The 26,924-nt window shown below is 33.9% G+C and overlaps 4 protein-coding genes across 7 annotated transcripts in view; 1 reads left to right on the top strand and 3 right to left on the bottom strand.

Annotated features, from left to right (window-relative positions):
• LOC125060631 (dyslexia-associated protein KIAA0319-like protein) overlaps positions 1–3,424 on the top strand; it is a 36,277-nt gene extending 32,853 nt beyond the window's left edge. For 3 of the 4 annotated variants that reach the window (XM_047665592.1, XM_047665593.1, XM_047665594.1), the window contains 3 exons: positions 781–988; positions 1,466–1,630; positions 2,272–3,421. In XM_047665592.1, the coding sequence (XP_047521548.1) occupies positions 781–988; positions 1,466–1,630; positions 2,272–2,423 (525 nt within the window). In that variant the 3' untranslated portion in view covers positions 2,424–3,421. Of the gene's footprint in view, positions 1–780; positions 989–1,465; positions 1,631–2,271 lie in introns of all 4 variants that reach the window. The other variant, XM_047665595.1, reaches the window with a different exon arrangement.
• A 1,656-nt stretch (positions 3,425–5,080) lies between these two features.
• LOC125060630 (androgen-induced gene 1 protein-like) lies at positions 5,081–6,678 on the bottom strand. Its single transcript, XM_047665591.1, has 3 exons — positions 6,473–6,678; positions 6,237–6,391; positions 5,081–6,158 (listed from the first exon to the last, which is right to left on the bottom strand). Exons 2-3 carry the CDS (start codon positions 6,381–6,383, stop codon positions 5,601–5,603), a joined length of 705 nt encoding a protein of 234 aa, XP_047521547.1. The 5' UTR covers positions 6,384–6,391; positions 6,473–6,678; the 3' UTR covers positions 5,081–5,600.
• A 2,361-nt stretch (positions 6,679–9,039) lies between these two features.
• On the bottom strand, positions 9,040–22,030 carry LOC125060671 (dynein regulatory complex protein 1). Its single transcript, XM_047665665.1, has 17 exons — positions 21,877–22,030; positions 21,254–21,441; positions 19,977–20,212; positions 19,186–19,392; positions 18,037–18,204; positions 17,440–17,610; positions 16,966–17,167; positions 16,808–16,899; positions 16,070–16,195; positions 14,387–14,509; positions 13,864–13,921; positions 13,418–13,496; positions 12,760–12,839; positions 11,545–11,679; positions 10,722–10,824; positions 9,891–10,054; positions 9,040–9,358 (listed from the first exon to the last, which is right to left on the bottom strand). Exons 1-17 carry the CDS (start codon positions 22,014–22,016, stop codon positions 9,174–9,176), a joined length of 2,457 nt encoding a protein of 818 aa, XP_047521621.1. The 5' UTR covers positions 22,017–22,030; the 3' UTR covers positions 9,040–9,173.
• A 297-nt stretch (positions 22,031–22,327) lies between these two features.
• On the bottom strand, positions 22,328–24,627 carry LOC125060673 (60S ribosomal protein L11). Its single transcript, XM_047665667.1, has 5 exons — positions 24,502–24,627; positions 24,094–24,252; positions 23,763–23,912; positions 22,991–23,138; positions 22,328–22,481 (listed from the first exon to the last, which is right to left on the bottom strand). Exons 1-5 carry the CDS (start codon positions 24,505–24,507, stop codon positions 22,354–22,356), a joined length of 591 nt encoding a protein of 196 aa, XP_047521623.1. The 5' UTR covers positions 24,508–24,627; the 3' UTR covers positions 22,328–22,353.
• Between the last annotated feature and the right edge of the window lie 2,297 nt (positions 24,628–26,924).

Below are 26,924 nucleotides of genomic sequence, written 5' to 3'. Positions count from 1 at the left end.
TCTTTTATTTAGTTCAGTTAGGCAACAATATAGTTTAACGTAAAAATATTAATTGCGTCTAAATGTATCTTAACTGGAAATTCAGACAAACTGGTAAGATCGCCTACTCTTTAATCAACCAAGTTTTTTTTTAAAGAAGATATATTTAAAAATAAATACTGTTCAAAGGTTAAAAGTCATCTTTTTGGAATTCGCTGTAAATGTTATACAAAAAGTTGTTAAGAGAAATAGGTAGTAGTGTTACCAGTAACTTTTACTTAATTTGTACATATACGTAAGTTATTTAATAACTCCGACGATAACGTAGTCGGGGAATTATATAGAATAAATATAATCCATGTATGTTTTGCAAAATATTTGTAGGAAAATGTGGTGTACACTTCACATTCTCACTTGAAGTAATTATAACAAAAATTAAATTAATGAAATCAGACGTTTAGAATCTTCCAAACCATAACAGTAATTTTTCATAATAATATTAAAATATTTTGTTTTGTTTTTATCGTCTAGCACCATAGTTATGACAGTTAAACATATTTTTAATACTTCCCTGATGAACGTATACGCGGGTAAACATTATTTGATTTTTTTTTGTGAAAAGCAATGCAAAAAGTTTTTATATCAAAATCAGTGACATAAGATTCTGAAGTCTGTGTCTGTTTTCGTAATCTTGTTTTTTCGTGGTTTATTGTATAATTCCAGTTATTTTCTTTATTACCAATAATTTGAAATTAGTTTTTTTATGAATATGGGACTACAATGTATCTTACTTCTTGCCAGGGCGAGGCAATAGACGGTATTCGTGCCTTAGCATTATCACGCCCAGCTGCAATATCAAGCGGTGCGGCGCGTGTACGTCCCGTACGTTGTCTTAGTACGTGCTCGGGACGCGGAGTGTGCGATCAGTCGACGCGCACGTGCCGTTGTGACGCTTTTTGGATGCAGAGTTTGTTTGCTCAGTTGCAGGCGGATGCTATGCCTGATTGTGGTACGTTTTTGTTTGTTTTAAGACTAGCCTGTAAATAGTTTTGTTTAAAAAAATTAAATAGTGTTTTAGCCTTTGTGTAAATATGTCAAATTATATATTTTACATAAGATAATTAAATAAACACTGCAATATACAACTTTTTTATATTTTTGTGTTGCTTATGTTATACATCTTATTTCCTATCTCGTAAAATTTATCAAATTATAGAAGTTAGCGAAAATTTCTAATGCGGATATCATTTGACCAAGTATAATCAACCCAAATAGCGCACTAGCCTTTTGTTCAGAAACTCCCCAATCTCAAGGACAATATCAAATATCTCAAAAAACTAGAAGGTTCTAGGCGCTTTATTAGTTTTTCAATGTATTGTTATTTATTATATTTGTCTTTTCGGTCATCTGTTTTGGTTAGGAACATTTATTATTATAAACTTTTTGATGGTAACTAGAAATTAAGTAAACTTATCCTAATCTACAGATTGGTCCGTGGTATACGCGAGCGTTGGGGGCGTTGGTGTGTTATGCGCGTTGTGCGGCGCGGGTTGGGCGTGTTCACGCGTCGCACGTAAACTGTGCGCGCCTCGCAAACCTAGACAGCGTACGTACCGACCCTTACCCCACGCCGATCACGAACAAAAACCCCGTGAGTTTTATTTTATTTAGTTCTATACGTATGTATTTACATACAGTTTGGTTTAACGTGCGAAGTCTTAAATAAAATATGTTAATTATTACTGAAAAATTAAGATTTATAGAACTTACACCAGAAACCAAGCAGCGTGATTAGAATTTACAAGATATTAAATAAATGAATCGTGAAATAGATTTCGTTTGTTATATAATATGAAATCTTTCTTGAGCTTAGGTTTCCTAGAAAAGCGGTGCCGTTATCTAACGGCCGTAATGTAGCGTTGGGTGACGTCACCCATACGTTTTCTATAAATAACATCGGAGTAAGTTTCCAAGAGAACGTCGAGTGTCGCCGTAACGTCAAATAGCGGTGCTGTCATTTGCATGACGGCCGTCGTAGCGGTGATAAACATTAGTTCAACGTTTTTCGCGTGTAACGGTGCCCATATATAATTAATACAATGAGTGGAAACGTGACTTGGACGAGCGAAAATGATGTTTTTTACATTATGTTAAAAAGTAAAGCGGGCGTTATTCACAACCGTAAAATGACGGCCGTTAGTGAACGGCACCGCTTTTCTAGGATACGTAAGCTTAAGGATTAAGTTTTTACTATGACAATTGTTTCTCATTCCTACTTATTTGACTTTATAGTTGCAAACGACCTATCCGAGTCGGACACGGATTCCGACGTGTTGTACGAGACAAAAAATAAAATGACGTCATTCACACGCGCCATTAATGGCGACGCGCAATCCAACGGCTGGAAGAACAGTGTCAAGGTGGCACGTCGCATTAAAACGTAGCTCCGACGCTTTGTGGCCTCGTTCCACGATTATACCTTGCATATGCACAGACCACGTGACACCTGTCAGGTAAGCTCGCTGTCATTACGTGGATAGTTGTCCAATGGTTAATGTCAAAAGGATAAAATCAAATTGTCAAATGAAATCACACTTAAGAAAATCAATTTAGTGTTTGCTAGACAAAAAAAAGTATTATGTATATAAAAAAAATATTTAAATGTGTCTAATATGCTTGTAATAGCTAAATTGGAAAATAAATCAAGGCGTCCAAGCTTACTTATAAGACAGCCTAGACGATAAAATTTCACGGTATTATTTGGTCACCTAAACAAACGTGACTTTACTCTTTCGTGGATTTTCTTTGCGACTGCGTATCACGCGTATCGAAAATTGCTATTGTCTGCCTAGAACTAGAAACATGCCAGTCTTAAAATTTGCAAATAGATTTTTCAATAATTCAGTGTTGCCAGTATTAATATGGAAAAAATATTTTTGAGAAGTGTGATTTTAAATGTGTTGTATGATATAATTACGCTTTGGAGTCGCAAGTGTCATGTCAATAAAAAAATAATATAACATAATAAATAGGTTAGGATGATCATATTTATATATAAGTTAGCTTTTAGTGGGACTTGAGGCAAAAAATAGAAATGACGTTAGCGCGTTAAAGTGACAACTGTAATTTTTTTGGCGCGAAACTGTCCACCAAAACTTATATAGGATTAAGTTATTAATTAATGTATTTTATTTATTATTTGGTATTAGTTGAAATTTCGGATAAATATATATTTATTCATTTTTATTTTATAAATAATAATTTAAAGACAATGCTAATGTAAGAATATTTAACAGAAAGAATCATAAACTTGTATTTTATGCAGTATTATTTGAAATGCTTAAATATACTTTAATTTATATAAAATAAAGTTGTATATAACTCGTGTTTTAAACTGGCAATTGTATAACGGCTTCATCGTCTATGGAATATAGAATAAGATTTTTTAGAACTAGTAAGTTCCGGTAGGAAGGCGTAAAAAAAACTAAAGTAGCGTTTGAATTGTAGTTTTACAAAGATAAATTGTGATTATTATTCATCTTTCCAATTATTTCTGTACAAAACAGATCTCTCATGGTACCTACAGATTCATGATTAATATTTAGAACAATGCTTTTAAGACAATATAAGAGATTTGTAACATGTAACTCAGCCTAGAATTAAAATAAAGTGTATTTTTTCGTATTTGTGTAAGTGTTATAAACAACAACAGGTAAATATTAAAACATTGCACTTGAGGAAAATGCGTCAATATTTAAATATAATTGCTGGATTGTTCAAGTATCTTTGAAATTAAAATTCTGTCATTAGATGTATTTATTTTACGTAAAGCTGAGTAGCCCGTTTTTATTGTGTAATAAAGATTAATAAACTAAGGCAGTAACGTGTTTATATTCCATGAATGTTGCTCATATTTCATAAGTACAAATACCCCAGTTCAATAGATGAGGTGCGCAATTGTTTGTTGTATTAGTAAATATAAGTAAACCGGTCGTCGAGCACTACTTAATTTAAATAATTATTCCCTCACCAGGCCTCACGGTAAGATTGTGAGTCAAGACTTATGCCATAGTCACACGAGGCTAGTTTTTCAAGCTAGGATAGCAAGCTAGTGTCAGTAAGCTAGCGAGCTAGTACTTCTGGCTTCGTGTAGACAAAACTGGCTTCATTTCTGAGCTAGTAAGCTAGATAACAAGCCAGGATAGTTTTTAATAGGATGGAGTTCTATTTTTTAGGGTAGTAGCGCCCCCCACCACACCGCGACGTGTTTTTGAGATTTTATGATGCACAAACTAAGAATGGATATTAATTAAAAGTTTGTACAACTGTACCGTGACCATGAATGTCTGTGGAACGTCACCCTTCCAAGTTATAAACACAAAATACTCTTATACTCGCCTAAATCTTCATTGCGAAATTCTTCCAATAGTAAAGCAGATGATCCACGTTCATCTCTTCTTAAAATCCACGGTCTTGTCCACATCCGTTTTTGTAACTCTACTTCTAGTTTGTCTAGTGCGAATTGGAACAGTTTTCGAAGTAACTCATTCAGTCGAATAGTGTTTTTTTTCGCATGCAGCTCATTTTGGACGTGTGACGTGTGGTCACCTCAGTCACTGCAATAGTACTAGCTTAAAATAATCCTAGCCCCATGTTATAGAACTAGCATGTTCCAAGCCAGGACAGAACTAGCTTGCTATCCTTCCTTGGAAAACTAGCCTCGTGTAACCCGGGAATTAGCGCTAACTCTGACTAGCGTATGTCAAAAACGTTTAGGTGTTTGACATATGGAATTGAGGTCAAAGTTCGTGAAGATTTTCGTTTCGGAATATAACCTTAAATAGATATAATTAGTTCCTCTTTTGTGTAAAAACGATTCAACGTCTGCTTTTATGAGTCATTTTGAAATAATCGTTTCTGCACGAATATAATATATCTAGTCGTTTAATTAAGTTTGCTTTTTATATTTAATTTTATACTGAATGTTGATTGATAATTATGCATTGTTCAATTAAATTTACATCGTTATATTGTCAAGCACCAAATTAAATATGTAAATTTAATGAGTGTTTTTTGTTTTAGTTGAAAATAAAAGATTGTACTTGTATCAAAATTTATTGCTTTAGATAGCACATGTTCTAGCATAACTATTTAAAAATTACGTATTTGCCCATTTCGGAATGGGGCACACTACACAATATTTGAACACTAGTTTGCAGTGCATACACTTTCACTACATATTCTCCTTCAAAAATGCCATTATGCGTAATTGTGCTTGTAAACTTTCTAAAGAAAAAATAAATTTACATTCCACAGAAATATAAAATATAATTTGTGACAATAGATGACTACAAAAAGTAAATTTTTTTCACCTTCACGTTATATGAAAACATTACCGAATTAAATTAGTATTAAACCATAAATCTTGAGTATTGTTATTACAAAATGTAATTTTTTGCATCACTGGTTGTAAATTTAGTTACTTGTCAGAAATAAATATCGGCAATAAATAATTATCTTAACACAGCACATTTTTACAACACCCCACCATAACCCAATAAATTACAATAATATAAAGCTAATTTAAGTAAGCAAAAGCTAAAAATGCAATGAGTACTACTTTATTTGGCCTTCTTCTTACCAGACCTAACAGTGGATTCTACTTCCTTTGACCAAACAGCCGTATTCAAGGTTTCACCAACTGAATACAGTGACCAAGCGAATCCAAGACTGAAGATGTAGAAAAGTACTCTAACAGGCCAATTAATTACAGATAGCACTGGGTAGACCCAGCTCCCGGTCTTAAAATAGATAGTATGAATCCAAATAGCATATCCTAACATGAAAAGTGTAAGTATAGACAGTCCTACTTTCCGCTTAGGATACATTCTGAATGTAGAAACAAGTTCAATTAACACAAATACAACAATATTGGAATGCATAACATGGTTTAACCACAGTGGGAAATAAGCATCAATTGCTCTTGGTAAAATCAGTTCTCTGTCAACAGCATAAATACCCCAGAAGGTAATACCTACAAACATAGATAATGGAAATGCTAAGGCACTGAAAATAGCATCCTTCATTCGCCTTATAAAAGGTTTATTGGCCGGCATAGGTTCATCTGTTCCTATTATATCATTTAATAGTGCCACAGTAAAATATGCTGTTTGGAGCATCTGAAAATAGATAAGGATTAATTATGATATGATAAAAAGATACTTTTTTTAAAATTAATAAAATAAATTAATACTTACAGCATTTAAATAAGTTAAATATTTCAACTTCCCACCATAGGGAGTTACAGTAGTAGAAGTGCTTGGTATCCTCACATACATGAAGTCATAATAGCAGCCATACGAAAACTGTATAGCTCCAATTAGATGGAATAATAATTTCCACATATTGAATTCTGTAACAATAAAAATATTTACGTACAATACTTAAATGTTTATGGTATAATTACATACAGATAAATATTTTAAGCACTTACTGTTTTATAAAATTGAAGAGTTATAAATGATATTCAATATTATGTAATTTATAAACGGAAAATTTATTATTTAGAAATTCAGTAAAAAAGAGTCGAAAATGATGATTTGGTTTTAAAATAATTAATAAAAACTATAATTTTTAGGAGCACGGCACGCGATTATCCCTCCCTAATATTACACGAATTCTGAAAATGACATTCTGAATTCTGAATTCTGATGTGCATCATAATTCACAGACCACATTCGCCAATGCCAATGATATCGGATGTAGATTATGACATGATGATTCAAAAAAATCTTAACAATTTGTAAAGCTTACACAAAATGATTACTCTTTATTTAAAAAAGTATAGAATATTTAAGGAGCTAGTGGTATTACCCCCCGGCTGTATTCGACTATTAGGCATATTCAAAGAGAATGCAGATAATAATAATTGTAGACAAAAAACATAGTCTATAGAGCGGAGGCTTGAGCGAAATAACTTCGCGTCTGGCGTAACCCACTAACGACAAACGAAACTCAAACTCTCACCACAGCTTAAATTCAATTTTACAGAAAGAATGTAAAGTATAGTGCTTTTCATGAAAGAAGTCCCGCGGCGATTTTTGGAACTAAATTTGACAGGTCGGCAATGTTGTCATTCGTCGATGTTATGAAGTTCGTTTGTTGTGGTAGATTTTTGTGAATTTTAAACTAGCTTAGTGCATTTTAAAGATTGATTACAATGCCAAAAGTTGTAAAAAGTTCGGCTCGAGAAATGATATTAAAGGTGAAAGAGTTCTGTGAAGCGGAACATAAGAATCAAGGTGTTTTAATACCACTAAAAAATGTTCGGAAGAGAGTTGGCGCCATAACGGGTACTTTTTAGAGTTGCCATTTAATAATTTTTTGCTGTATTGATGGGACTTTCATGATATAAATTCGTTTTTGCGACAAAATTGAATAAATCATAACGTGATGAAACTAGGTAACTGAAATTAAAACATATACATATTACATAAGCATTATAAACTTAAAGTTACTATTATTTTTAATTGTTCATAATTCAATTGCAGGTGTGTCAGAGAAAACTGTAACAAGAATTATAAACGAAGGTATAATAGCGGCGTGTACTTCGAAAAAAATTGTAACCCAACAATTATGCAATAAAACTCTGAATAAAATTTTTTATTGCTCTTCTTTACCCTATTTTCTCATCTTTTCCCTGTAAGTAGGTAGAACATCGCTAATATAAGTAAATGAAAATATACTTTTTACATAACAGAAATATTGTTTCATCGAAGTATGCAGAAAATAATATTATTTGATAAATTACATCTGCTATTATTATTATTAAATAAAATAGGTAAATTTTTTGCTCATAAATGGCAACATTACGTTATGCGATTGCAGCGCCGCGTCTGGGGGACTTCTTTCATGAAAAGGACTATACTTTACTACTTTCATGTAAGAAGTTTACATCATTTACGTTTTGAGTAATTTTTTTTTAATGATTTCTAAAAAAAATTATATACTTTTTCAATACCATTGCAATGTTTACAAGAGTATAATCCTGTAAAATAAATTTGTTTACAGATCCGAATTTTAAAATAAAATTGTATTCATATTTTAAATGTGGAATATAAAAATACCTTCATCCATACTTATATTTATTTTTTTTAGCAGTTTGAAATAACTTTAATTATTTTCAAAATCTACGACGAAACAAATTTTTCAACAATAAATAATATTTACTAACGAAAATTTCGATAAATGCCAACTTAAAGAAAAACTCTGGTCAATTTTCTGTCACTTGTTGGTATTTATTGCGAGAGCATTAGTTTTGAGAGTGCTCAATTGGGCGAAGCGTTGCTGTAGTTGGAACATTCAACGTTATGCATTATGCCGCATAATGCGCTCTAGTGCTGTAATTGGAATACGCACAGTGCTTTCACTAGGTACTTAAGCGTTCAAACTTCAAATAAGTGTAACGCAATTAAAGAATTGCGTTAAGATAATACTATTAAGTCAATTGGCTAATTCATAAAAAAAGTTAATATTAGGCTGAGAAAATGTATTAGATTCATACAGTGCAAAAATATTTGGTCAAAAAGTGCTTAATTATCAACAAGTCTTCGTTTCTTTTTTCAGGAATCGCCTGAAGTTCAATGTTGTAACTACGCGAGACACAATCTAGATAACTGATTTTATTTTGTAGGCATTTAAGGATTTTGTTGTTCATTGATCCTATTTAAATCCGACAATATTCCGTTAGAGGCTGAGTCCTGAATGTAGAACAAAACTTGGCAAAGCTGTTCTAGTGAGTGGGAATCTCTTTGACCTAGTTTTCGATCATGGACACAGAATAATTGTTAAAATAATAATTGTTGCTTTAAGCACTTTAGCAGTACGGGCATTGCTTTCTTATAGACTAAGTGAGCATTCAAACATCGCGTCAAAATCCGTGCGCAAGGAATTAACGCTTTTCTTAATATCGCTGATTGCAGCAATTTCAGGGCGCCAACAAATGCATCCAACTATGTTGTATATGGGTACAGTATAAATTATACAAAATAAAAGACACAATTCATTACACATTATATTATTATTAATATTGTTGGTGATTACAAAATATCCCAAATATAGCCAATATTTCAATAAATTAATGATTAAATATAATTTATCTAGTAAATTTTTGCTAATTAAATATCGCCAAAACGTCAAATAGGTGGTAGAGTAGATATTTGTGTGATGTCTTCGGCGGCTGCGGTGAAGCTTGGTAAAGCAGCCTGTAAATATCGTGGCTTCGCGCCCGGAAGTTCCGGTAAAGCTCCCCGCACAAGCCGTCGTAACGCTGCGTTCCGACGACGTAAATGTACAACCTCTTCGTGAATACGATCGCGTTCTACAATTTCAATGATATATTAGATATTCGCTAATATATTTCTTTGATGATTTATGTATAGATAATGTTAAACGTTCTTAAATTGATTTATTCATATACTTATATTAGGTAAGATAGACATTTTAGTGAACTTCGAACATGGATTCCAAGATTTGAATTGCGGGGGTCGCTATGTACTTACTGCACTAATAATTAGAATTCAATTATATAGGTACTTTAAAATTAAATCTTGACGTAAAATTTATAATAAAAGACGTTCCAGGTAGTGCCGTGGTCGAAATGTGATTACAATTTCAAAATAATATCCAACAAAGAATATAGATACCGGCAAACATCTTGAACAAATGTCCAAATGCAGAAGCGATTTTTAGGAATCACTTGCGGTGGTGTGCGGCTGCGGGAGAGTGACGTGTCGATCGCGTGATTGGTAAATCAGTTGACGTTTGTGTCCCGCGATGCGCAAACTTTCCCCAACTCCCTTGTTTAATGTTCAAGATGTTTGCCGGTATCTGTACATATGTGTCCGACGTACCTTGTAAAACATTGAGATAATTGTTGAGTCCTGTAAGAATTCCGTCCCAGAACCGTTCCTTCTCTGACGAAACAATATCCTTCCACTGAGTCCAATACTGGACTATGTCCTCTGGTTTTAGTTTTCTTGATGGAGTCGTAAAATCCGGGGGTTTCAAATTGTCTCTAAAACAGTGAAACGTAATCCTCATTTTCTGATTTGTTACGTTTACTCGCGAGAAAGATAAAGGCGAACGCCCTTATTTACAAATAAATAAATCACTATTTAGTTAGTTATAGACAGATATTTTTTTTTATTAAACAAAGTGTTTCACACAAGTAATTGTAACAAATCGATAGATATTTGAAGCTTAAAGAACGTTTAAGAGAATTAATTAATAACATTTATTTTCTATAAAACAAGTTTGACCTGTTTTTTTACATCTAGCACTAAAGTCGAAGTTCAAAGCCAGTCAAGATCCATTTTTTATTCAAGAATCATCTGATATGAACCTTACTATTTTAACATTAACGGAGATTATTATTTATGGAGAATAGTTGTTTATGGTAATTTTGTAACTACGATATACCTACGTTACGGGAACTCTTTGGCAGTGAAATTGATAAATGTCAAATCAAATAAATGTTTCGTCTTCAAAGTCCCTATCATACAGGAGTCATCAATCTAAATATCGACTCTGAAACTAACTTCAAATAGAGTGAGGAGTGAGGACTTTGAAGAGGTTATTTTTTGTGACATTAGACAGTTGACATAACATTCATTTGTAATTTATGACATACCGTGAAAACAGTAAACACTATTTTTACATATTTTAATTAGAAAAAAACTCACAATATATCGTATAGTTTCTTCTTTTCGGGAGGCACAAATATGTGCATGTATTCGTTTAGGCCAGTCAGAACTTGCATTGGTTCTATCTCCAAGGGGTGGCCGACTGCGGAAAAAAACTTTTTTGAACTCTTTATAATACCGTCAGGACAAAACCTAATCACTCCGTCAAGGAAAATCGAAGCATCCAGCCTATGGGATGAAGCATGTTTCCACCTTAAACCCGTGAACGCTAGGGTATACGTACTGAGTTTCACCATTGGACGTCGAGGCAGAATACGAAATTCAACCCGTAACACCTCGAGGTCCGTGGTTTCACAACTGAGCGTTTGAAGACAGCTTTTGCCGCGCACCACCACTATCCACCACCATTCCTTCAAGAAAAGAGCGTACCAATTCTTAGAGGCCGGCACTCGCGAGCCTTCTGGCATTGAGGGTCCATGGGTCGCGGTATCACATAACATCAGATGAGCCTCCTGCCATTGGAAATACATGGCTATCAGTTGTTTAATGAAACAAACGCCGTCGATGTCCAATTACCTTCACCGCACGAGTAAGTCCCTCTGTGGGGGACTGATGGTGAACAGTTTCTCCAACCTAAAGGAAGGAAACTCGATTTGACCAGACCTGACCTGACCGAGCACTGACTGGCCCGAAAACCCCAATGGCTAAGGCCAGAATAATTCGTTAGCGGGTTCCAGGGTATGACGTCACCGCAGTGATGGCGGCCGTAGAATAGGTGTCGCTGCACATTCATTAATGCTTAACCATAATTCGCAAGACCTCAGCCCACCTCCTGGTGTTATAATAAGTAATAACAAAAAACCTGGACATAGAAACGGGTTGTTCTGTTTAGCGGGCGCTACGAGCGTCGGCTGTGAGGCGACTGTGACGCCGCGTGTCCCTGCACGACGCGATGACCCACCTGCCTCTGACGACACTTGCATCAAGGGTATATGAGCTGGAAATACGCTTTTAATTATTGTATTGTATTATGGTGTTAGCATTTAATATATACACAGTGTGGCCAAAAAGTCGTGGATCAAACGCAAATAGGGGATAGATGAGGTCATCAGCTGCAAAAAATTGTTCTACGGGAGGTCTCTAAGCTCAACCCCTGCAGGGGTATAATTTATTTTGCGTTTTTATAAGAAAATTGACTTTTTTACTAATTCTTATTATAATTCGTAAAGATCTACATCCTGTATCTTTTTCATAATATCCACTAGATTGGTACTGATGAGTTGTTACGTTAGACATACTATTTATAGTTGTTCATTGAGTGTATTGAAGATAATATTAAGTTATACGATATAAAGAAATTTCAAATGATAACATTTTGTTTACTTCGGACCCCACTATGAGAAAAATTTACTCTACCGAAAAGTGACCCTGTATTACAAGTTTTGGCGCATTCATGTATTCCACATTGCCATGAGTCGCTCTAATATCTTTCTAGGACGAAAAAACAGCAACAACGATTCGGACTTATGATAGATTATTTACCTACCTGTGACCAGTGCTGTGTGAATCGGACTAGATTCAAAAAATTGGACAGATGGCTGGAGTGTTTCGTAGGAATTTGATTAGACGGTGCAGATAAGTATTATGGTCAGAGGCAGGAATTTTGAGCATTTATTGTAAAATGTTTTGTTTCCTAGAAACAGAACAGTACTTTTGTTTTTTTAGATTTTCATATGTAGATAAAAACGCGGAAATGTTTGAGAGACTGGAGCTGCGAGTGCCAAATAATCAGCGTGGTAAGCGGTCTCAATTGCTTGCCGCGAGCGCGTACCAATTTCCTCAGGGAGTGCTTCCCTTCCCATTTACGCGTGTCTTGCGCACCCTGAATATTATTGCATGTGAGACGGATATATTTAGTTGAAGACTGGCTATATTCACAAATTCTATAAAATAATTATATATGAACATTTTAGCCCACTTAAACGAAATTGACGTTCACACTGGCAAGAAAGAAAATTTTCAAGTCAAAGTTTCAACTGGGTTCAAAGAAGAATTTGCTGTGTCATATAGATCTTACCTTTCGGATCCCCACACTTCTGTATAATTTGATCAGCTTCAGCCATAAGGAGTTGATCGTCTGCCGTTAGCTCGTGGGTCCTGAAATATTACAAATTGGGGAAATGGGTGTGGAATAGATAACAAACTAAAAAGGATATAAAGACAATGTATTATATTTAATAATTACAAGCATCATCATCGGACGTCGAAGCAGAATACGAAATTTCCTCGACGTCCGTCGTTCCACAACTGAGCGTTTTTAAGGCAGTTATTATCGCCTATGATTACCACAACTATGTGAAACCAGCTGCCAACTGAACTATTACCGAACAAATTCGACTAAGGGTCCTTCAAGAAAACAGCGTATCAATTCCTAAAAGGCCGGCAATGCACTCGCGAGCCTTCTGGCAATGACAGTGTCTATGGGCGGCGGTACCATTTATCATCAGGTGAGCCCCCTGTCCGTTTATATGTTGTGTTTTATAAATAACAAAGCGGTAACTTGTTTAGTGTTGGTTACTAGATAAATAGGAAGGGATTAAATGATGAGAAATGTATCGCAGAGACTAAGTTCGAGTCTTCGCAGCAATGAGACGACAAATTATTGTGTATATTTTACGGTTAATTGAATAATTTTTCATATAGGTACATGTATTAAAACTATATATTTATTTCACCTAAATCCGATAGATCGAGATGTACTTGCTGAAATGCTCCTTCCTGCGCTGGAGCGCTGACGAATCGACGCCCTGTCACCTAATGATAATCATTACATAAACTAGTTTAGATGTAAATAATATATTAAAAAACTATAAAATTGTAATATAATTAACAAAAAATTTATTCATCATATGCGTATCTAGGTCGTGTCATTTCTTGACAGCTCGAACGCTCCATACAATTTGACATTACTACACGAATTCCATTCGAAAGATGAACATTCGTGATTAGATTTAGGTCTTTTTTTTATTTAAGGCTTTTTTATTAACTTTTAAGTTTTAAGTAATGACTAAAAGTTCAAGCTATTTATATCCTACTAATTATTTATCAGTATATTTTTTTGAAATATTTTAATTGCTTTATTGTAATGAAAATTATTATATATTAATTTATTATAAATTACCTCGAACAGATTTAATACTTAAACTTGCGTGATGTGATGAGTCTTCTGGTGCTTCCATCTAATAATAAAATAAACGTAAGAATATTGACATTTTATGATTCAACTACGCAAAGGATCCACCACCACGGATATACCACACACGTGTTTATAAAATTCGAATTTTTGTTTGTACATAATATGTTAATTATCAATTACCAATTTGTGAGAAAATGACACCCGCTTTAGGCCTATGACCATATCCCTTGCATCAGTGAGGACAATGATCTATACTCTATGGACTTTGACTATTACACCGTGTTGTGGTCTAGATACCAGGCCATAAACTCCAAAAAAAAAAAAAACACCGTGTTGTTTTCTTAACTCAGTTAATTAATGTCAAACATCAAATGTAATTTAATAATATTTTGTTTGTTGATTCGTCCATCTTATGTAACATTTAGCAAATATAGAATTTATTATTTATTACCGGGATGAATATAGTTTGGCATAAAAGCTATTTCGTACATTTAAAAAAAATACCTACTGACATCGGTTCCATGACATAATCGGACGTGGCTTCGAATCCAATGCAAATGGGACAAAAGGCGTACTTCATGAAAACTTTGCATAAAAGTTCAATGTCCTCTTGTGCTTGAATTTCGAGAGCCTGGAAATAAATAATAAATTTTAGACATCGAAATCTCAAACCTCTCGAGGCTCAGACCTAAAAGATTGTAGGGCCACTGGTTTTTTATTTTAATGGAAACATCTTCAAAGGTGTTAATTTCAAGATAATCATAATATATTATTTATATGCCTTAAATAGTTTTATATACATAAACTTAAATCTCTCTGTAATAAGTCCAATCAATACAAATAAGAAATACTGTTATTAAATAGTTTTAAATGCAATTTAAATTATATATATGTTTTTTAAATGAATACTTAAGCGTTGCATAGGTGTATTTGGAACTAATAAAAGGAAGAGTAATAGAAATGACATTTCCTTTCGAATAGTAGTCTCTGTGGAATGTGAACCGCCGTGGTATAGTGCTTTTCATGAAAGAAGTCCCGCGGCGATTTTTGGAACTAAATTTGACAGGTCGGCAATGTTGTCATTCGTCGATGTTATCAAGTTCGTTTGTTGTGGTAGATTTTTGTGAATTTTTAACTAGCTTAGTGCATTTTAAAGATTGATTACAATGCCAAAAGTTGTAAAAAGTTCGACTCGAGAAATGATATTAAAGGTGAAAGAGTTCTGTGAAGCGGAACATAAGAATCAAGGTGTTTTAATACCACTAAACAATGTTCGGAAGAGAGTTGCCGCCATAACAGGTACTTTTTAGAGTTGCCATTTAATAATTTTTTGCTGTATTGATGGGACTTTTATGATATAAATTCGTTTTTGCGACAAAATTTAACAAATACATAACGTGATAAAACTAGGTAACAGAAATTAAAACATATATTACATAAGCATTATAAACTTAAAGTTATTATTATTTTTAATTGTTCATAATTTAATTGCAGGTGTGTCAGAGAAAACTGTAACAAGAATTACAAATGAAGGTATTGTAACAACAGCGGCGTGTACTTCGAAAAAAATTGTAACCCAACAATTATGCAATAAAACTCTGAATAAAAAATTGTATTGCTTTTCTTTACCCTATTCTCTCATCTTTTCCCTGTAAGTAGGTAGAACACCGCTAATATAAGTAAATAAAAATATACTTTTTACATAACAGAAATATTGTTTCATCGAAGTATGCAGAAAATAATATTATTTGATAAATTACTGCTAAATGTAAATAAAATAGGTAAATTTTTTAATCATAAATGGCAACATTACGTCATGCGATTGCAGCGCCGCGTCTGGGGGACTTCTTTCATGAAAAGGACTATATTTGAAATCGCAGCAGTGCTGAATAACATTTTCTATTATATTGACAATACTGTTACGTCATTATAGTTCGACTTTAATAATCTAGGTACATAATATTAAAAAAAGTATAAAAATTTGTGAATAAAAATAATGGCGCGTACTATTAATTACATATTATATAATTTCGCATTACTGCCACGCCGGTTCTCTTTCCGCACACATAATAGTATTTACTATTATGTAGGCATGGAAAACGCTGTGTTGCCATGAAATTACTCTTTTATATATCAACAAATTGTATATATTAAGTAATACTTTGACTACTTTTTAATTACGCATACGTACCATAAATATAGAATCCAAAGTGCATAGATTTCTTGAAGTCAACTGATACTTTTCGATAAGCTTCAATAGTCTGTCTTCTACCAAAAATCCCGTGTTGTCTGACACCAGTTGCAAAATGTGACGAACCTATAAATTAAAGTCTATAATAAGAGAGAGAGTATCAGATAATAATCAAGCTCTCGTACGCAAATTAAATTTTTTTTAATTTATTTATGGTCTGTTTCACAATGTACGGATAAGTTCTATACATAAGTTCCAAATTAGCTATTTATTACTTATTGGTAGGATAAACACTATTGTTGCGTTTCGAGACTGTCAGATAGCGCTATTCGTCACATAAAGTCCATCATAATAGTCTGATGAAGTGTCAAATAGCACAAATCACAATTTATCTTCAAAATAATTTATGTGTTGCATAGCTATTTGGTACCTTATCCATACATAGTGAAACAGACCCTTATTTTACGGAATAAATCATGGTATATTAGGTACATTTAAAAACCACTGTGATTCGTAGTAATGTCTTGTCAGGAGCAAAGTAAGTTTACTTACCGTTTCACCTTAACAATAATAATCCAGTGACTTTACAACCCTAATTCTTGGCCTCAGATAGCATCCGTTTCTGTTCATATATAAAATAAAAATACCCAAGACCCATATACCTAGGGTTGTAGCACCGCTGGATTATTTACTTTAACATACATAATATAATATTACAATTATATATAAAAAACATACCAGTCTATCTTTCGCCTCTTTGGCGCCAACATTCTTTGGATCCATAATTTCTTTAGATTCCTCTGGCTTTGATACTTCACCCGCCTCTGCGTCTGGAAGCAGCATATTACAAATCAGGGTTAGTAAGTTAAAGACTCTGTGTATTTATTTGATTATACCTTTTAGCGGGCTCTTGGGCGGAGGAGGCGGCGGGGGCGGAGGCGGTTCCGCTAATATATGAGCGTGCAAAGCCACTTCTGCGCCGCGAAGTTCGCGCGATATCGTTCCGCATTGCGCGGAAGACATACGCCACACTTGACTGAACTTGTAGTTGTTAACATGGGCGAAGTGGCGGGATTTCTTCTCTAAATCGTCCATCGCCTGTGGTATAGTGGAAATAAAGTTATACTGTATCTGCAAATGCTTTAATTACGATTTGAATTCCTTTAGAATTCAACCTAAATTTTGTCTCCTTCTAGGCAGATGAACTCAAATACAATATTTTTTTATAAGATTTCACTGGAATTTCCTTTCTTCCTACATTTTTATCATGCATTTAACATGGGCTGCCGAATATAGAAATCGACTACTCTTTTTTCGTTACTTCCAAACTATATTCGTAAGAACTTTTTTCTATAAAATAATCACACAACCTGCATCAATTTGACAACTTCCGCATCCGCTCGTATCTCTTCAATGGCGCCATCTTCCGCGGCCTTTCGTATTTTGGCGCGAAGCGAGTTAGCCACGTCAGACATTTTGTTTAATTTCCGCTTCTGTTGCGACCTGACAAAAACGTTTTCTTCTTCGCGTTTTTTTAAAACCTAAAATTTAATCTTAGTATATTAAAAATACTTTCTTATGGATTAATAGTTTCCATTATTAATTATATATTTAGTTATATTTCGCAATTTTATAATTTTTATAACATAAAATGAAACTAAAAATTTTGCGTGATCAAGTATTGTTAAAACATACACGAACAATAATAAAAATTAGGCACAAAGGAAATTTAGTTGTGTTCACTTTATTAACCTTATTTACCTATAGTGCAATATGTGTAGTGTTGTGTTGTGTATGTGTTTTAATCTCAACGTATTGTAAAATACATTGGTAATCGCTAAGGTAACAGACACGAATTTAAGAGTAAAATCAAAACGAATGAATTAGACCCAAGACCACAAAAAATATTAATAGCCCATTATAAAAAAGGCAGGTCGACTTCAACACGTGCTTACTACTGTACTTACTTGATAAGTGTATCCAATCTTTTCAGTGTTGATGAGACAAGTGGCCTTTAATTTCTCCAATTCCTTCTGCAGTTCTTGTATCAGCGATTCTAGCTCAATCTTCGCTTCTCGGTATTTCGCGTGATGATCCCACATAATATCTTCCACTTTTAACTTATACTCTTCCAACTGACAAGGAATTAAAGATTTATGGACTTTTTACTAGTTTTTTAGTATTGCGCAAGAAAAATAACATTTTCTTTTTTATCTAATGGTAACTTTGGCAGCGTGTCGACGTCCGTCGTTCCACAACTGAGCGTGTTTTTTAAGTTTCTGCACCACCACTATGTGGAACCAGCTGTCCTCTGAATTATTTTCGAACCAATTCGATTTAACACTTACAAGAAAAGAGTACCTATAGCAATTCTCAAACGGAGAAACTCGAGAGCTCTCTGGCATTGCGAGTGTCCATGGGCGGTGGTATCACTTAGGTAAGCCTTTGACCCGTTTTATAGAAAAAACAGGTGATAGACAATATTATTTTATTGCAGTTTTATATTTAAAAGAACTGCAGCGCCAATAGCGACTTCATTATTGGGTTTTTGATTCCAGTGTTACGACATCAGCGCTACGTGTATTGAGAAAACTAAATCTAAATTCTCGTTTATCTAATAATGATAGTCGAGAGGAAAAGTTACTATTTGTTTCATTATTACGTAGAATTGCCGTGAATCTTAAAAGATAAAATAATAGTGGCGCTACAACCTTTTTAGGTCTGGGCCTCAGAATTCTATATCTATTTCATAATTAGTCCTCCTGTGCCCGACACACGCCGTCGACTTTATGGGTCTAAGGCAAGCCGGTTTCCTCTCGTTTCACCGTTCGAGCGAATGTTAAATGCGTACATAGAAAGAAAGTCCATTGGTGCACGGGCGGGGATCGAACCTACGACCTCAGGGATGAAAGCCGCACGCTGAAGCCACTAGGCCAACACTGCTCTGCCGTGAAGATTCACGTTACACACATTACATAGGTACACAGTGTAGTTATTTATGTTTATATTGAAGGTAATATCTGACATTTGACTGTCAGACATCAGACATTTCGTTTTAATTACCGTCCTCAAAATTGTGTTCGTACCTATAAAGCAAATAGAATGTATGATCTTACCTGTTCAAACTTATATTCCAAATGTGCAGTTTCTTCTTTATCTCTCTGTCGATAAAGAGCTTCCCATCTCTTATTATTATGATCCAACATGGCATCCCGTTCTATGTTGATTGCTTGTTCAATACACGCTAATTGCTTCTCGTACGCTCTTTGCATTATTGTGAGCTGTTTCTCGACCCTATCCGATAGTTCTTTGATGTCGTTATCCTGGAAACATAATTGCATATTAGTACCGCCTTCGATACTAACGAATTCTTTAATTCAAACCTTTATTATTTTACTATAAAATAAAACAGCGGTGCTACAGCCTTTTTAGGTCTGGGCCTCAGATTTTTGTAGGTGTTTCATGATCATTTGTAAATCTAATAGACAAGTAGGTGATCAGCCTTCTGTGCCTGACACACCTTCGATTTTTTGGGTCTAAGGCAAGCCGGTTTCCTCACGATGTTTTTCTTCACCGTGCGACTGTTAAACACGCACATAGAAAGTCCATTGGTGCACAGTCGGGGATCGAACCTACGACCTTAGGGATAAGAGTCGAGATATTCTATTATTATATTGTATTAGTAAGAAACTAGCTTTCAAAACGTAACATTATTGATCAAAATTGGCTGGTTTTATTCAAGCACCAAAGTTGCAGTTGTCAATTAAACTCCTTCGTTCAATTCTCAAGATAAAATACAATGAACGGTAAACGATCACTGACGTATAATCTATGAAATAATAACAGTGAAAAAGACGAAACTATCTAAAATTAAATATTTGATGAAAGGACTAGGATGTATTCGCACTTGTTTCTGCAAATCCTCGTAATAACTTTCGTCCATTCGCTTTAGTTCGTTTTTTAAATCCGCTATAAGTTCATTCTTCTGGTCCAGAAGGTTATCGCATTTTTCTTTTTGTTCCTTTATCGCTGCGTCTATATCTAACGGGTCTTTAATCTGTAGCATGGCGTCCCAGCTCGATGTTATTGCCTCATATTGTATCTGCGCTTCGTTTGCCTCTGCTTCAATTTTTGCGAAGGATCCTGGGAAACATTGAGGTGTTATATTATAATAATTATAATCCATTGACTTCCAGCTCGCAGAAATTAAAGGCCTACTCTCATATCTTTATACTACCTGTATATTATTGGCCAGATTCTTATAGGCAAGAAAATGATCAGCCTTCTGGGCCTGACACGAGTATTTTTTCTAAAACACGACGCGAATGACCTCAGGTATGTAACCTGATATATCATGCAAATCAACTCCCGATATATCATGCAAATCAACTCAAAATCATTTATTCATTTAAGTAACACAATGTACACTTATGAACGTCAAAAAAAAAGGGTGCGTGTACTTATGTACCTACGCGCGTAAGAAGTTATACTTCTTTGGCTTTCTTTTTTTTTTAAATATTAAATTATTATTAATAAATATTTAACGTTAATGATTTAATAATATTTAATATTTAGTAGGTATATTATTCAATTATTAATTAATATTAACAATAATAATAATTATTATTTATTATATTATTCATTCAATTTAATAACTAGGTAGGTATGTTTCATAACCTTTGAACTAAGTAACAATAGGTCTTTGTGAAAAAGCATTGCTAAATTTCTTTGAAAAAATAATTAAGACTCCTTTATTTGTTTAAAAGGTACTACAAAGGTTATTATGGTCATTCAAAATTCTTGGCATAGCTGCTAACTTCACGCATATTCTATTTCTTTTTACTTGTAGATTGTCATATTCCCATCTCGCTCGCGCACGCTATAATCACACTGATAATTTTGTGTCTCAGGTGCGCGCGCATCGTAAAATTTCACTCTCATCAATTTTGCATAACGCGCCTAAAGAAGTATAACTTCAAAAACAATTTTTAATTGCCAAGTTTTTTGTTCTACGCAATGTTTGTAAGGAGATGCAGCCATTACACCATGCACCACATGACATCTTAAATTATTAATAGTTAGGGAGTAAAACTATATTTTACTACGGCGTCGCTTTTTGTTGGTTGGTTAGTACCTATCCATTCTAAATAATATGAACTATGAGCGGAGTCTAGGCTAACATACCAAGCATCTTTTCAGAAAAAAGCCCTCTTCGTATAACTTCACGCTCGTCGGTAGTAACTTTGACATTAGTGACCTTGGCAGCGCCATCTAGAGCTAACCGTTGTAATTCTTCTGCAGCCAAAGATGTTGCCTGTTCTATCAACCCCGGTTCCTCTTCCTTAAATGTTTCTTCAGAAGTTTGCTCAGCCCTAAGCGATTTATTAAAATTGTAACTACTATTCTTATTATTGAGTAATTAATTAAAACAAATATGATTGATAATATACCAGTTATTAAATTTGCATTTTATAAACGCGTAAAATGTACGGTCTAGTTCTGTCAAACCTGCAAAGGCAGAGAAAAATCAAAAGTTTCACTTAATAGGCTGGGAGTCGAAGGCGATACCCTACAATCAACAAGTCTCTTTACATTTCCATAGCCACGTCTTCAAAAACTTTAGCTTGGTTTCGACGAAGTGGAATAATAACCAGTCCTTACATTCTTTTTTTACTAAATCAGTACGTTTTCGATACACTTAGTTTAGATGGTTAATTACCATGTAGCTAATTCAGATAAATTTCACAAGTACTAACTAGGAAAGTACCGATAACTCATTTTGAAGGTCACACCAAGCATCTATTCACCTTTTTAAAGCTTCCTGTCTTTTTTTAATTCGTAAAGCTCGAGCTGCCTTCCGCTCCACTGGATCGAGGGAAGTAACTTGCGGCTCTTTTGGAGCCAAAACATCTTCAACATCGTCATAGCCGCCAAATTGTCCCGCCATTATACATTTGTTTATAAATTAAAATTACTTGCAAACAGCTTGCTTTGTATAAGATATAAAATTGATCAATCATATAAAGTAACAACGGTTTTGTTTCTATGGTGATATAGTATTTGACTGTTGACATGAAAATATATTGACAATTACATTTCATACATATATTAACAATGCATTTAACTGTGGCCTTCATTCTTGGTTCCTTTATCTTATTTTATAATTATAAAGTTTTCAGTTATATCACAAGAAATAGTGTTTGTTATAAAATATAATTCCAATGGTTTAGTCTAATTTAATAATTAAAAGACAGTAACTCCTCTTAAAAGTTTATTTACTTAATTTACTTTTTGCTGTTAAGGATGATACCATCGTATTTCTGTTGGAACCACTTCATAGCGTCTTCCTTTGTCAGGCGGTGAGGGAAACCAACTTTGCCGGTTTTTCTTCTTCTGTGTGCAACATTGAACCCTGTAAACATTGAAATGTTTAGTTAATTATTCAGTAAGACTATTTATATTTATATGTAATGAAACCATATTTATATTAAAATTTTTCTCAGGCCTGGGAACTTGAAATGTGATTAACAAATGTTCCTTATTAAAAATGAAAACAATATTTTTTTATATTGTTTCACAATTACAATAAGCTTACTTTAGCACAAGATTTACAGAGTGTAGCAAACAATCCTACATTCTTGAACACTTGTGCAGATGGTAGTAGTATGAGGGCTCGACAAATATAACTTAGAAAATAATAATACCAGTAGTAGACTTGGGCTAATATTTTAATATTTAGTATTTTGTGATAATTTGTCTTCTATGCCCTACATAGTAGATCACTGTTAAAACTATGTTACTTCAAAAGAATCTTCTCTTGAAAAAGTTAGTCTTGACATTATATTCCCTTTATTTTTTTAGTTACAATATTTTACTAGAGAAAAATATTTAGGTTGGTTAATATAAAAAGAGTAAACATACCTGGGCGGCCTAACACAACATAGAAGTCAAGACCATAGATACCAATGGATGGATCGTACTTGATACCCAAGTCAATATGTTCTTGAATACCAAAACCAAAGTTGCCAGTGGCAGAGAAGTTGTCTCGTCTCAGTTCATATTCTCTTACCTAGAAAAATTACAATTAAAATTATACTCAGTCTGCTAAAATAGAGAGTAAACTCATAATAGCCTTATTGGCACTTTTTAACAAATAAAACCAAAAAAAAGTCAAATAATTACGTTATTATAAAAGCAAATACCAACAAATTCTATTTTTTGACAAGATAATTTGGATATTGTAAGACTAGATTATGTTATTGATGACTCTATGTTATGCATACAAAAACTTTTTAAAGCTTTATAGAAGCTTAATAAGTTCTCCTCCTTATAGAATATATGACTGGTCTTTTTTAGAAACATTATTTTATAAATCATAAATGTAATTTCCATTAGTATTCTAAACAGTAAAAAATTAGTGTTCAGAAGTTGCAAATAGGAAATATTTGATATTGCATGAATTTACAAAGAAAGCACAATAGAACTATGTCTCTTGAACAATTCATGCTGTATTGGAATTTTTATCATTTAAAATAAATAATAACCTATATGAAACAACAACAAAATACTAACATAAATAATTAAAATTAACTATCTACATTTAAGCAAAATACTATTACACTAATTTCTCTGTAATTATTTTATTATTAAAAATAACTTTATTTATCTCTATTATTTGACAAAGACAACTTACTTTCAATCCCCTTTCAAGGATTTCTTCAGCCTTAGCTCCACGAACTGTGCAGTGAACAGCAATCTTTTCATTACGACGAATACCAAAAGACCGCACAGTGTAGCGGGCCTTAGAGAAGACTGGCTGTTGACCTGTCAGTTGTTCCAACACCTACAATAAATTTGCTCATATCAATGGTAATTTAAGATATATCTAAAGTCTAGAACATCCTCAAAAATGTAATGCAAAATGCATTTCAGTAATTAAATTATTACTAGGTTATGAAGACATGTTGTAATTGAAGACAACAAAAAGAATTTAACTTCGATTATACGATTAAAATGAGTCTTACCTTAGCAGCACGTGTCAGTCTGTCACCAGATTCACCAACACAGATGTTAAGGCATAACTTTCTGATGTGTAGATTTCTCATAACATTTTTGGAATTATCCTTGGGAGGCTTCTTGTCTTTCTTGTCCTTCTTCCTGGGAAGCGCGGGGGGTGGTACACGCTGAAATATACACCATGTTTAATAAATATACAAAACAAACCCACTTGGTTATACAGTAGAGTCGGCGAAAAGGTTATGTTTTGTTGATTCGTAGTTTATTCGTTTAAAATTGTAATTTATCACGAAATAAATACTTGTTAACACAGATCAATTTATTCACTACATTGTTTTAACAGGTACAACCAAAATTCGTAAGAATTTAACTTGATTATAATAGATTTCATAAATTCAAATACACAAAACACCCACCGCCATGATCACAACTTTTTAAAAGAAATAAAACGTCAAATTTTGACAGCGATAAACAACTACAAGAGGAACACTCAACAGTCAACACTAACAAATGACACAACTGTCACTGTCTCACTTAACTAGATTAACATAGACCATACATAGGGTATGTTCCGATATACACTGCGAGTACTGTATAGTGCTCCCACTGTTCAAAAATTTGTTCCGCTATGGACTGCAGTATACAGCCGCAGCGTCCTAGGAAATATATGACGTCACAAATCCCCGCTATACTTCTACTGCGAGCACTGGAGTTTTCGAGGTAAGGTACTCGCAGTGCTTTGATCACGTGATCAATCAAAACCACTTGAATGCCTAACGGCTGATATAACTTACAGTTTAATAACAAACATTTAAAATTCTAACTTACTTTCTTTGTAGTATTAATTCAATTGACAGTTAATATTAATATAGATTTTTTTAATGCGATAATACTCCAATAATAGTTTTTCTTGTTGAATTGAAAAACTTTGATGCACTCATTTGAAAACTGTGTCGAAAAACGAAGCTGACTAGTATACTGGACTGCGTTCCGTTTTAAATTGTAACCAGTATAGCTGGCTATAGAGAAACGGTTTCACAGTATACTAAATTGACGGTACTCTGTACAGTGGTCGCAGTGTATATCGGAACATACCCATAATTTGTTCTACGGTTTTTTTTTTTAATAATTTTATGGCCTGGTAACGAAACCTTTAAGCCAAGTCTTATTTTCGGTCACTAAGGGTATGTTCCGATATACACTGCGACCACTGTACAGAGTACCGTCAATTTAGTATACTGTGAAACCGTTTCTCTATAGCCAGCTATACTGGTTACAATTTAAAACGGAACGCAGTCCAGTATACTAGTCAGCTTCGTTTTTCGACACAGTTTTCAAATGAGTGCATCAAAGTTTTTCAATTCAACAAGAAAAACTATTATTGGAGTATTATCGCATTAAAAAAATCTATATTAATATTAACTGTCAATTGAATTAATACTACAAAGAAAGTAAGTTAGAATTTTAAATGTTTGTTATTAAACTGTAAGTTAAGTATATCAGCCGTTAGGCATTCAAGTGGTTTTGATTGATCACGTGATCAAAGCACTGCGAGTACCTTACCTCGAAAACGCCAGTGCTCGCAGTAGAAGTATAGCGGGGATTTGTGACGTCATATATTTCCTAGGACGCTGCGGCTGTATACTGCAGTCCATAGCGGAACAAATTTTTGAACAGTGGGAGCACTATACAGTACTCGCAGTGTATATCGGAACATACCCTAAATTTCACTTGTTTTCGTTCATTTAATTTCACATGTTATTCTTATTCCAACATTCCACTTGTTTTCTTATATCTTCCCTACGGTATTTTTAACGTATTTATATAATGCACTATAACACTTTTTGTTTTTGAGCAAATCACACAACTGGTGGCGGGAGGGATCACTAACTAGCGTTACTAGTTAGTAATTACCATAAGCTTCTAAACCATAATATATTATGTAATAGAGCTAAAGTAATTGTCAAAAATTGCCTTAATCTTTAATAGTATCACACAAATATTGTAAGAGGAAAGTGAGTTGTAGGTAGTTACTAGTTACACACACTACGCAACCTTTTTATTGGTGATTAGGTACTAGTAGTTTAAATATTTGCTTTTTCCATGCCTGAGAGTTTTACGTATTTTATAAATGACTAAATCTTTTAGATAACAAATTACACATTATATATTTATACGTAAAATGAAGAATGTATAATATCACTGCACTTAATACTTATTGTAAAAGATACCTTAATTACCTAACGTATTACGAAACGTAACAGATTCAAATTGTATTAAGGTGTCTGCCCACTATCCCGTAGCATATAAGTAGCGGCACGAAACCCTAGCGCTGACCGTTATTGCGCAGAAGTAAAAAATAAGGTACCTGAGGGGGGGCTAGCGAAATGAAGAGCATCGATTGGCTCTCCAGTCGCATTTTGTCCCCCGCGCGACAGTACACATGCGCAGCAATCCCCTCCACGTATCGGCCAGCGCTAGACTTACGTGCCGCTGGTTATACCATGACCGTGCTAGGAACGTATCCAGCACGGAAAGCAATCCGGTACGCTCTATTTCGCCCACTAAAGCGGGCCGACAGCGTTCTGAACCCGTTTACAACCCGTATTTAATCTGTATGATGCCCGTATGTGACATTAGGTATTATACATTATAGGTCGAGCCCTTCTATTTCCTAAATCGGCAAATGTTATATGTACTATGTATATTCATAATTTAATTGTTATTTAATAGTATTGCTTATTAAAGGTTAGGTCTATAAAATAATAACTTAAACATTCAGGTAATGTAAATTTACATTATCAATCACAAAATCGTTGATGAAAATTTAGTGAAGTTC

This window comes from Pieris napi, chromosome 22 (genome assembly GCF_905475465.1).
Source record: "Pieris napi chromosome 22, ilPieNapi1.2, whole genome shotgun sequence".
NCBI classification, from domain to species: Eukaryota; Metazoa; Arthropoda; class Insecta; order Lepidoptera; family Pieridae; genus Pieris; species Pieris napi.
This window is presented reverse-complemented; position numbering and strand designations above follow the sequence as displayed.